This window comes from Haplochromis burtoni, unplaced genomic scaffold, assembly GCF_018398535.1.
Source record: "Haplochromis burtoni strain Fernald_Lab_line unplaced genomic scaffold, NCSU_Asbu1 Contig_244, whole genome shotgun sequence".
Lineage (NCBI taxonomy): Eukaryota > Metazoa > Chordata > Actinopteri > Cichliformes > Cichlidae > Haplochromis > Haplochromis burtoni.
Genome location: NW_024582605.1, coordinates 305556 through 318090, shown reverse-complemented (window position 1 = coordinate 318090; position 12535 = coordinate 305556). Strand labels below are relative to the sequence as shown.

General features: G+C 40.5%; 1 protein-coding gene across 6 annotated transcripts in view; it reads left to right on the top strand.

The window, feature by feature from the left end:
* fam131c (family with sequence similarity 131 member C) overlaps nucleotides 1-12413 on the top strand; it is a 29693-nt gene extending 17280 nt beyond the window's left edge. For 5 of the 6 annotated variants that reach the window (XM_042227126.1, XM_042227127.1, XM_005938149.3 and 2 more), the window contains 3 exons: nucleotides 7194-7439; nucleotides 7730-7819; nucleotides 9838-12413. In XM_042227126.1, the coding sequence (XP_042083060.1) occupies nucleotides 7194-7439; nucleotides 7730-7819; nucleotides 9838-10112 (611 nt within the window). In that variant the 3' untranslated portion in view covers nucleotides 10113-12413. The remainder of the gene's footprint in view (nucleotides 1-7193; nucleotides 7440-7729; nucleotides 7820-9837) is intronic. The other variant, XM_014338709.2, reaches the window with a different exon arrangement.
* The last annotated feature ends 122 nt before the right edge of the window (nucleotides 12414-12535 follow it).

The following is a 12535-nucleotide window of genomic DNA, read 5'->3' as shown; positions in this document are numbered from 1 at the left end:
ACACACACACACACACACACACACACACACACACACACACACACACACACACACACACACACACACGTGTTTAGTTCATGCTGTGTTTAATTCCTGCGTGCTTCATCACGAGTCACTGTGCTTGTAACTACGGGAGATTAAAATGTCATTTCCGTCTTTCCGTACTCCCTCACACACAGTAATGCCAAGCAGCACACATATTTCCTTCATCCATGTGTATTTTTTCCTTCTCCACCTTTAACTCTGGCTTCCTGCTCCTCGTCTTCTTCCTCTTTTCCCCATCCTGTGTCTGTCTGCCTCATCTCGACTGCTTCCCCCGCTCAGCGGGGGGTCCATTATCTCGGTTAATGTGTTATGCCTTGCTGAACTTTTCCGAGTGAACGCTTCTTTATTACAGTGACAGAATAATTACGGAGGCCATGAAAACCTCATGAATGCAACGGACAAATACAGACATTCAGGAAGACGGCTGAGATGCTGGCACCTGCTTTGAGAGGCTCCGTGATATAAAAAAAAAGAATCAAAAGGCTTTTTAACATTTACTCAATCTTAATCAGTCTTCAGTCATCACTTAAATTGGCACTGTAAGTTCTGTGGACGTGGAGCTGACATCCTAACTGCTTAAATGAGATCACACTGTGCTAACGCAAATATTATTGTACCACTGTAATTGCATTTTGAATAATATTGAGCAGCCGTTGCTGCTTTTATTCTCCTTGTATGATGCTGTTTGATGAATGCGTCAGGCTGACGTGATTGTATTAAGAGCCAATGGTGCTAAAGCGCTGTTAGTAACTCTGGGAAGCTAAAGTCTTCATCAGATTGCAAAGCTGCAATAATATTGGACTAAAAAAGAAATGACAGTTTTGTTATTCTTAGAAACCCCGTGTTACTAAACATGCAGTGTTTTTCTACACGTATGTTTACGCTGGTCTTTAAAATGAAATAGGCTTCGCACTATCAGAGTATGAAGGTGCTCAGTGAATTTAGTGTCATTTGAAAGGTAGTCATAATCACAACTAAACTTCAGTTTATATAATGCTGCTGATTCTTTCATCGTGGTATACAGCAGTTCTGCAGGCTATAACAGTAAATGCTGTTGCCACCTCCTAGCAGAAACTCTTGCTTGACTGCTGTGGCTGGGTAAAGTCAATTGTAAACACCAATCTGCTTGTCCTGTCATTACTTTAGATTTAATTAAAACCATAAAACTAGAAGCATATTCTTGCTAGCTTTGTGCAGTCACAGTTCATTAATGATACTGTAAAGGCCCGATCTCCTTTATCTGGACGTCTGTACAGCTAAAAGGATCTGCTCAGCAGATCTAGTGGGAGTGTGCAAAGTTAAAATAAAAAAAGATCAGAGAAGTAAGGAGGCACAATCCATGGAATGACTTAAAATCAGCGGGAAAAATGGGGCCGATAAAAGGAAATCAATATGGTTGATCTGTTAAGACCCAAACATTTTAGCCCAGCTGCAGACTGAGCAACAACTCACTGACAGGTGAATAAAGACTGTTACAACAGTCAAGTCACGAAATGAAGGCATGAATAGCCTTTTTCAAAGTCTGTCGAGCAGAGAAATAGCCTCACCTTTTAAGTACACATGAAGCTAAAAGAGCCTAGCTTTAACAACAGCATTTATCTGTTTATCAAAAGGAAAAGAGCTGCCGCCGGTCATTCTCAGGTTCTTCACAGAGGTTTTGTTTGTTTGTTTTTTAAATAGATTTTTAAAGGTCTGAGTCCAGTGGGTGTCAGGTGCTCCAAAAAATCACTTCTGTTCATTTAAAGTAAGAAAAGTTAATGCAATTCATGTTTTGACACAGACCAGACAGTCTAGTAGGGCCTTCAGAAGAGCCACGGTTTTGCATTTTAAGCAGATAATTCTGTGAATTATCTGCATAACAGTAAAATGAAATATCATGTTTGTTTGTTTTTAGATTAAACTCAAGCAGAGCATATACAATGAAAACACAAAGTGGACCAAAAATGGATCCCTGAGGGACCCCACCTTAAAAGTGAAGCTGGTGAGGATGGTGCGTCCCCCACCCTAACTAGAACAATTCTGTCAGCTGAATAAGATTTTTAATAATTACAGAGCAATACTTTTATTTCTGACAGTGCTCAAACTGAGCAGTTAGAATATCATGCATATTGTAGATAAGGGTACTAATCTCTAAAGGGTCATTTAAAATTTAAAAAAATGCACAGACTAAAATACTTCTGTAACTCAGCTTCAATCTAATAGGAAGCTTAGCTTTTCGGTCTGAAGCTGATAACAGCTTTCTCCAGCACTTTAGTCAAAGTGAACTCATTAAATCACATCTCAAAAGAAGCAGCCCATTAGCAGACCTTTTAGTCTTTCTGTGTGCAATTTGAAGAACATACAAAAATTTTAAACATGCCATTTCTTTTTAATAAATATTAAATTTAGTAATGGCTGTCTCTACTTACAGCAATGAAAACAAGGCAAACTGCTCTGAAGGCTATTTTAGACCAGATCAGTGCAAGTGAAAATAAATGGGACAAATTTGCATGCCATCAAACCAACTCTTCTAAATGAGAAAAAGTAAACAAAGAGCACATTTGCCTACAGTCATAGATCAAAATTAATGCCCTAGGTTTTCTTGAGTTCAGTTAACAAGTTTAACAAATTAAAAACTTATGAAGACTCCAGTTTAAGTTCAGTTAATGCAGATTTTTAACACAGCACTTCAACTTCGTGTTTTAAAATCTCTATTACAGTGGCTACATAAAATGTAATTGTTCATCTTGAAGCGAGCTGAATGTTCCCGGCAGTTTATTTAATACAAAGTTACAGCTTCATATACAGAATTGATGGTGGCTTTGAAGGAACATTCAGGAGCTCCCCTAAATATTGCACTTAATTTGCTGCTCCTTCCTCAGTGGCCCACCCTGGCAAGACTGTGCTATATTGGTAATAATGTAGTAAGGCTGCAGCAAAAGGTAATGCTAACCCATGAACAGTGCATAGAGACATGGAGACAACATAGAGACAGGCAACAGGTCACACTCCTACATGAAATAAAACTGGAAGTTCTGTTGTTGGTGTGCCACCCCAATATTTTTAGTGGCCCCCATATGGCCATGGTATGAAAAAAGTCTGGAGGCGCCCCTGCTTGTCACGATAGATAAGTGTGAACATGGACGTCTGTCCATTCACAGTGGCCAAATTTACATCCCTTAAGACTATAACCATGGTAAATACACAGAGCACCCCTTTGCCTGTATTTAGAGCCTTACAGAGCTGTTAGCAGGTTCATTTAATGGGAACAATGAATACTTAAATACCCCCAAACAATGCAAAACCCACACTACAGCTCCAGATTTTAAAACCACAGTTTATTCATCTGTCTGTGTTTGCTCATAAACAAAGCACACCAGGAAGTCGTGCTCCACACAACGCAGTATATGTTTTTGGTTTTTATTTGATAAAATCACTTACTCCAGACTTATTGGTTGTTTAAGTAGTACCACTATCTTGATTGCAATAAATGAGACATTGAATCATTTATTACAGTCCCCAAGGAATTTCAGATTATTGTTGATATGCTTGTTGCCTCTGACATGCTAAACATGGCTAAATGTTTCATTTATCATCTCATTTCCTGTCTTATTTTAGCGGTGACTCATTTTTAACAGCAAAGTGACTCTTACATATTTTCTGTCAGTTTCATTTTTATGACTGCTTGCTTTGTTTCCACAATCACCTCTACTGAAGCTGCCCATGTTGTGCAATAATGTGTTTAAGGCCAACTTTATAAAGTTAAAAAAAAACTCAAGCAAAAAAACATTGGTTGAAAATGTTGGTTTGCATGAACCATTCAATATTTTAAAAGGAATGCCAGCTCTACACCAATTTAAAAAAGAAAGTGTACTTTATTGGTCCCCGTGGGGAAAATCCCTCTCTGCATTTAACCCATTCACTCAGTGAAGCAGTGGGCAGCCACTGGGCGCCCGGGGAGCAGTGTGTAAGGACGGTACCTTGCTCAGGGGTACCTCAGGGTAGCTGTTCAGGGGAATCGAACCCCCGACCTTCCGATCATGGGGCCACCACTCTACCTACTGAGCTATCCCTGCCCCTTTTTTTTTTTTTTTTTTTTTTTTTTTTTTTTTTTTTTTTAATAAGAAAGCTTGTGTATGTGTGTATCAAATGACTTTGAATGTGGGATCAAAAACAGAGCAAAAAGCATAGTTAGCAAACGGATTTGAGCAGCCATTCGGCTACGGTAAATGATAAAGGGGAGACATTAGTGGAGAAAATAGCTGGCGACAAGCAAACCAGTCGTGGAAATGGCTGAAAGCAGACTCTTAAAAGCTATGCGGGTTCTCAAACAAGGGATGTTTTGCATATTAGACCTATGTGTTAACTACTGCAACATGGAGCCACTGGACCGTAGCCTTTAGCTCGTGTACCACAGACCTCTTAACAATCTGGGTTTGTTTTGACTTTGAAATAGCTCACACAGTCACTATATTCAAACCCAGTAATGGCATAATTCCTCTGAAGTTGTGAAGTTAAATCTAATACATCAAATGTGTCTCTAAGGGTCTCCTTTGAATTCAGTCCTTGAACTCTTATTTGATTGATCTGATTGGCTGATCTTACGTAGAAGCAACCAAGCAAATGTAAAACTTGACATGCTAATCCTCTCTTAGCTATGTGCTTAGCTATCAAACTGTTTCAACTACCCAGCTCATATATCAGCTTGTTTGTTTGTTTCATTTACTATGAGCTTCTCCTTTTAGCTGTTCCCTTCTTTCTACAGCAGTTCATCTCAGCCTATCCCTAGGATCCACCTCTCTCACATTAATATCCTCCTTCTCTACATCCATGAATCTTCTCTGTGGTATTCCTCCTGTCTGGAAGCTCCATATCCAATATCCTCTGTCCAGCATATCCACCATCCATCCTCTGTACCTCTGAGCCTGCTAGCCCTTCACCTCAGCTACGTTTTTGGTCTCTACCAGGTCTTGAGGGAATTTTTTTTCTCTTTAATTGCCGACTGCCTAGCTAAAGGCTAATCACCATTTAACCAAGCCTCTGCATGCCCTCCTTCAGTACATCAGTACATCCACGAATGGTCTCTGTCTGCATTTAAAAACTATAAATCAACTGATTCAGTTCTTATATATCCCAGTTCACTCCGTTAGCATAAATGTCAATCATACAGTATAACCTTATTGTTCTTACAGCTTTACAGAATGGCATAAAATAATGAGAAAAAATCATTTCCTGTTTAAAGAAATATAAATGAATTTTTTGTGTCTGCTGTTATTGTCAGGATCCATATGGCTCCAGTAATCCTAACAGGCAAGCTGGGTATAGGGTGAGATGCTAAACTAAAGGCAAAGAAGGACAATATCACTGTCTTTTGTGCTCCACTCACAACTGCTTAATAGGCTTATTGCTTTCAACGCCCAGCAATAATTGAGGCTGACTCAGACAAGCATATGTTTCAGAAGTTTTCAAAAAGACTTCTGTGATAAGGAGAATTATCTGAAACAATAAAAGCGAGGATGACAAAAATAACATCTTGAAAAAGCCCTTTCAGTTAACTGTGCAAACTCATGAAAATGTTTTACTTCTCTTCACACAGAGACAATGCAAATGTGACATTTCGTAGTTTTTTTTGTCTTTTTTTTTTTCAGAAACATAATAACAGGCCTCTATAGAGGTATGCAGCAGCACAGTCAGTAGCTCCAAACAGCACACTGTGCATCAGCCTCCCATGGACCTGGCGGTCCCTTAAACACTGTTTCTTGTCTGCACTGTACCTACAGATTAACAGCGAAAATCATGCCTGGCTTACTTCTGCCCACTGCGTTCTGGGAACAAATAGGCTGAGCTATGTCAGCCTATTATGATTTAGTCCGTTTCATAACGCAGTGTTGACAGTTAGTGCAAAATACCCCGTTTGGAAAACAGATGGGATTTTATTGCTGTGTGCACATAACATAAATGGATGCAAATATAGTTTTTCCCACATCAACAGTCAGCCAGAAAAGAGCCGCAAAAAAGAGTCGTCACTGTGTGAACGCAGCATGAGACGGAAGTGGGTGTCACAGTGTACAACAAAACGCTGAGAAGTAGGTGTTGAGCTCAGAAGGGAAAGAAGAAAAAGTGATACCAATGTTTTTTTTTTTTCTCAGCTTGAACCCAGATGTCCAGCACATTCGGATCCCTTATCTTATTTACACCATTTCTCAATCCTCAAAGTCACCTTTTGATTTCTAATCCTTGGTTTTCCTCTAAGCTTCTGTAGTCTTAACATTTTATTTCTGCTTTTTCCATAAAGTCATCTCTTTTTTTGACCTTTACCTTTTCAACCTTTCCTTTGTTTGTCCTTTGTCAATTTGACTTTAACTCGTCCTTTCCGAAGACCTTTCAACTTTTGTCTCCTTTGATTAAATTAAACGATGGATCCTTTGAGGTTTTGCCCGGTGATTCCGCAGGTTATGAATAACACATTAGCGTAGAGATACGGGAACACGGAGACTTGATATTGCTTGACAAGACTCCATTCAGGGCAATATTCAAAGACCCGAGGGAAATGCACCTGATTTGTGGGATCCTTCTGGTTAAGCTAACAATTATGATGTCTATCTAACTACAAAGGAGTCCAAACAGACTGAAATGATCTAATAAAATGATAAATGTCACACAGTTTTTGTTTCAGTGGTTTTCTATCTAAGTGAGACTCATACAATATTGTTAAAGTGCTGAGAGTTATAAACAAGAACTGCCTGAGGCGTGCAATGCTCTCATTTCTGTTCTGTCCAGTTTCGTTTCAGTGGCTCGCTACATAAGACGGCAGCAGTAGAAGTTCTTCTTTTCATGGTTCATGTTATGCAAATCAAGAATAAATGCTCACCCTCAAGCCTGAATTATGCAAAGCTGTAGAATTTCATGTCAAACAACAACCATCTCATTATAGTTCACCTTTCTCTTGCCCTCTATTAGATTTCACATGCTTCGTTTCTCGCTGTTTTCATCTCTTTCCTACTCTACATCATTTTCATGGAGCTATTTCATCTTTACATTGCCTTCCCCTCAATTACTTTCTCTTATTCCTTCGTTACCACACTTACTGCATGCGCCATCTTTTCACCCCGGACAACCAAAATCTAATCTTGAGTTTCATCCCTTCTTGTCCTCCTTCCATTATTTAGGTCTGGTGGCCACAATAAAGGAACACATCACCAAGCCGACGGCAATGGCCCAGGGGCGAGTTGCGCACCTGATTGAATGGAAGGGTTGGGGTGGATGCGGTGAAGCCAGGGGAGGCGGAGGTGGATGGAGCGGGGCCTGGGGTAGAGGAGGCGGCGCCTGGGGGGGCATGGAGGCTGAGTTGCAGGAAGACGAACAGCTTTATTCCCAAATGACGGACGAGTTCAAAGAAGCTCGCTTCGCTGCAGGTGAGGCAGACGGATGAGTTTCATAGAAGGAAAAACAAGATGTTTTCTGTGGAGATAAAACGATGCTGTGATCCCTCCCAACATTGTTTTTGTGTGATTGGTTTGTGCCGAGGGAGCATCTACAAAAATCAATAACCTTTAGAACGTCTGATGACGGTGACTCAAACCTCGTGCACTTATTGAATTTCCCTCTTTTCTTTTTTTTTGTCTTGTGGTGCTTTAAGAAAAACAACTGATCGACTTCTGAGAAGCGCAGCACGAAATGTGTTTGTTTGGCTTGTGTCTCGCAGGTGTTGCGGAGCAGTTTGCCCTGGCTGAGGCAGCCATGAACGTGTGGTCCATGAGCGACAACACAGAGCAGCCGTCCACCAGCTTACAAGGTTGGTGTCTCCTTTATCGGCATTTCATTTTTGTTTTTCATGCTGCGAACGCGGCCGATCCATTGTGTCTGAATACAAATGAACCAAATGCATTCATTTCTTTTATAACGGTCTCCGTCTGGGTTTGATTAATTATTATCCCAAAGTCATAATTTTACCTTCAAGTCGTTGCTTTAATGTTGACAATGGATTTTATTTGCAGACAGACATAAAAGATAAAAGAATGAATTTGTCTTTCACAACATACCTGATTTATAGCTGCATAGTGATGTAAGCTGCTCTGTTGTCTTCTTTATTTTGTTACTGCTGCTTTGGCATGGAGATTAATCTGTCCTCTATTAAATAAGAGCCATGAAAGAATCCAACTGACTGACAGTTACTTTACTTGACATCAAACGTCATCAGTGTGTCAGGATTTATTTTGTCTAGTAGTGGTGGAGATCTCAGAGGAACTGTTTATGCATGGTATTGGTATTTGTTGATATTTCACGTGTTGTTGTTCAGCCGAGGTTGTATTTATGTAGTTTGGATTATTTTTTGTGATGTTCTTACACATAAAACCTTACAACAAAAAGAGGACGTGCTTTCTGTTTAGCATGACTCTTTGTCTTTTTTTCTGTTAGCTGTTTTGTAAGGAAATAAAAAAAAAACTTACTGCCTAAAATTCCAACTTAAGGGAAACTTCACCAACTGAAACGTCTCCTAATTGTCACAGTATGGAGTCATGCTTTGTTTCAGTTAGTTTCTGGTTACATTTTGGTGATTTCTAGGTCTTAGGTTTCAAAGATTCAAGATTCAAAGTGTTTATTGTCGTGTGTACAGAAGAAAGAGCATTTCTCTGTGCAATGAAATTCTTCCTTTGCTGTCCATACACAAATGCCAAATTAGGTAGGGTCGAAGGAACGAGATAAATAAGGATAAGAATAAGACAAGGTATTAAGATAAATAAGGTTAAAAAAATAGTGAAAGATAAATCAGTACAAAATAAGTAATTGAAGACAAGTGAGGTATGGAGTTGTTAATGTAAAAGGATGTACAAAGGAGCTTAATGTGAACGATGAACTTAGTGTGCAAATTGTTCTGATGTGCAAATTGCGGTTGAGGTAGTTTAGCTGTTCAGGAGTCTGATAGCAGTGGGGAAGAAGGAGCTGTTGAGTCGAGATGTTCTGGATTTCACACTTCTAAACAGTCCGTGCGAACAGTCCGTGTTGAGGGGTGTGTGGGGTCTCTAAGGATGGAGGCAGCTCTCCTCTGGACTCTGTGATGGTAGATGCTCTGCAGAGAGGGCAGCGGGGTCCTGGTGATCTTCTCTGCAGTTCTTGGCCGACATCTCAAATTTCCTCAGCCTTTCCTTAGGTTTGTTCCCGTGCCTCCCACGTTTAGAGTGTAATGATTCAGTGTAGGTTTGGTTCTGTCTTCATGTTCATTCATCTGTTTCCCGGTCACATCTTTTGCTCCCTCTCTTCCTTATGTTCCGTCAATCTGCGTCTCAGTGTGAGTCTCTGGTTTCCTGTTTTATGGTGATAGTTCTGTGTGAGTGTATTTTGTTTTGCTTCCTCCCTGACTCGTCATGTCTGATTAGGTTCAGCTGTGTCTTCCTTCTGTTGTGTATTCCCTGGTTACCCTCTGTGTATATAGTGTGTGTCTTCTGCTTTGTTCCCCGTCAGTTTGTCTGTTAACTTTCCCATATCTCCCCGTGTTCGAAGTTCCTCGTGTCTCAGGTATTCATGTGTTCCTGGTGTTCCTGGTTTTCGTGTATTTGGTTTTCCCACTTTAGGATTTTGTGATTAGTTTCTCATTCATCTGGTTTTTCACGTCTGGTTCCTGTTCTGTTTTTCGGCTTCAATAAAAGTTATGTCTTTTGTTATAATCCAGTTCAATTTCCACATTCCATGTAAAGACCTTCTTAAAAAATCACAGCAACCTGTGATGACTCACTTGTTTGTGAAATCCAGATACTTTTTTTCCTTTTGTTTTTACAAAGCTACCATCTGACTGATACTGATACCCCTCCACAGCAGCACAGAGCCACTACCTGTCTCAGTTCCTGCTTGATGGTGGAAGCGTTGGCGTCCCTCAGCATCTGTACAGCATTCACACCCAGGTGTATGGCAACAACACTGCAGTCAACCTGATCCCCCCTCCACCACCACCAATCAGCTCTGCTTCCCTGATGTCCAACGCCCAGGACAGAGATCATCCTATTCAGGACAGAAGCACTGTGATTGCAGAAGCCGCTGTCCGCCACGTAGACAGCAGCTCCTTATCCGAGGACGATGTTTTTTACAACTAGGCTGTAAAAAAAGAAGTCTTGATGGCAATCTCTAAAATGAGCCTCGGTGTAAGGAGTCTCAACCACCAGCAACGAGCGAGAGGAGAAGTAAAGGCAGACATTTAAGAGGCGACTCTGTAAATGGCTTTTCTGAAAAGGTTCAGAAGACTCCGGATAGTATTTTCTTGAGAGCTAAGGCATATAGTTTTGTGAATGTACATAGTTCAACTGTGACATTAAAAAAAACATTTTTTATTCCATGTACATGAAGTAGTTATATAGAGCTGAACAGTCAAATGAAATATGCTGTAAATACCTTGTTATAAAGTATGTTTTAATATATGTGATGAACAAGGCTCTCTTGTTTGTGTCGTGGTCTCTTTTCTTCTAACAGGTGAACTGAAGGAAAAGGTTTCGCTTATAAATTAAGGATTTCTCGTGTGAATAGAGAGGTGACGTAAGCACACATCCAATTATCCGAGTTTCAGCCGTGATTAGCCATAATTCACACTTTCCTGTCTGCGAGCTGAGAGCAGATGCAGGGAGCGGTGAGAGACGAGGAGAGCGTAGAAAAAAACGAGTGAGAAGAACACAGAATATACTGTGCAGCCGGTGTGTGTTTGAGAGGGAGAGAAGGGAGAGGAGAAAGGTGGTGTTGCTGTTTCCTGTCATGATGTTCTTTTAGCACAAGCTTACACAAAGTGAAGCTTTGCCACGCGGCGTGCTGTGGCTATTCTGTTACCTCAGTGGCTGTGCACGGCTAGTGTGATCGCATCCATCAACAAAGTCTTTAAGGAGTTTATTTATTACTGCAGTGCAGCAGCATCTAAAGTTAAATGTGACGCAGCTGAATGAAAGGTCACAAGTGTATGTTAGCAAGAGAAAAGTAAACAGAGGCTGTTTTTCAAAAGAGGGCCTCGGTCTAACAGTAGGACAAGGATAAAAAAAAATAAGTCCGAGATGGCAGCGTCCTGCAAAAGAAGAAGAGCGACTCCTCTGGGAGCTTATGTTTGACCACCAAACGTCTGCGACTGTGGCTGCTTTCGTTCATCGCAATCAGATTACCCATGTGCTAACTTGAAATGAATGGACAGCAAAATTGTTGGCTTGGGTTGATGATTTGGAATTGAATGCATGAGCAACTGAAAGGCTTCCAAGGGGGTTTTGGAAGTGGAGCCACTCAGACTCAGATCACAACAGAATTTAATGCACCAGTGGCCTGCAATTACCACTTGCGGCCACAGAGGCTCCTGAAAGCCAAAAAGTAATTTATTGCTTCAAAGAATTTCTTAAAGGATGACTCCAGTTTATTCATGTTTGCCGCTGGAGCTTGTTATTTTCTGCCCTTGTTCTCAACAATTACTTACATAGTTATTACACTGTCAGCATAACTGAAGAATGCCAGTGTCTTTTCCTTGTGGTAACTCTAGGAAGGATGTCCAAGTCACAAACTGTTACATTCAACACATAGCAGCTATAATTTTAAATTCAGGGGGCCTTCAGTGGGCAACAAGTTTATAAGATTCAGTCAAAATGTGTGAATAGGTTCGTGAAATTTAGGCACCTTACCTTGTTTGAATTTGGTGGATTTCCAGTTTCCTGTTTGTTGATCACTCCCTTGAAGTCTAGTTATGACCACCTCCACTGTGCACTCAACAATTTCTCCTCAGACCTCAAATTTGTGCAGAGGAAAAGTGAAGTTATGTTTCAAATTGACCTGAATTTCACACGGAGGTGGTGATGAGAGAGCAAAGCAATTTTCTGCAGTTTTAGTGGAAAAGTCACTGTACCCGAGCCCAAGGGCTTCGTGTTAGGCTGTCAGTGCAGAGTTGTAATATAACAGCCCAAAGAGGCTGAGGAAAAAAATTCAGCAGGAATGATCTGAACCTTGAGGTGTGGCAGCGTAATAAAAGGCACATGCGCAATGAAAAGGTCTTTTGGTCACATGAGCATAGAGGTCTGGCTCACATAAGTATAAATGCTCAGAACAGGACTTCTACTGAAAGGTTTAAAAATAGCAGCCATGCTGAAAACAGCCCAGGGGCTTATAGGAAGACCTTAAACCAAATTTAAATCAGGACAAGCTTTTTGATTTTACAACCCCAAGTCTGAAACTTCTGAACTTTCAAAATTACCTCTCATAGATACAAGTCACAGGAGAAATCATAGGTCAGTGTACCAAAGTAGTGCTGTGTGATACTGAAATGTTGGTATCGATTACTAATACCAACACCAATATCGCTACTTTGAACTTATAAATGCAGCTTATGAGTTGAAGCATCGATTTGCAAATTCTGAACACATTTTAACAAGTTAACACAATAAAACACAGCTTTCAGCTTTTCATCAGAATCCAAAATGGTAAATGGTAAAAGGCCTGTATTTGTATAGTGGTTTACTTAGTCCCTAAGGACCCCAAAGCGCTTTACACGCTCAGTCATCCA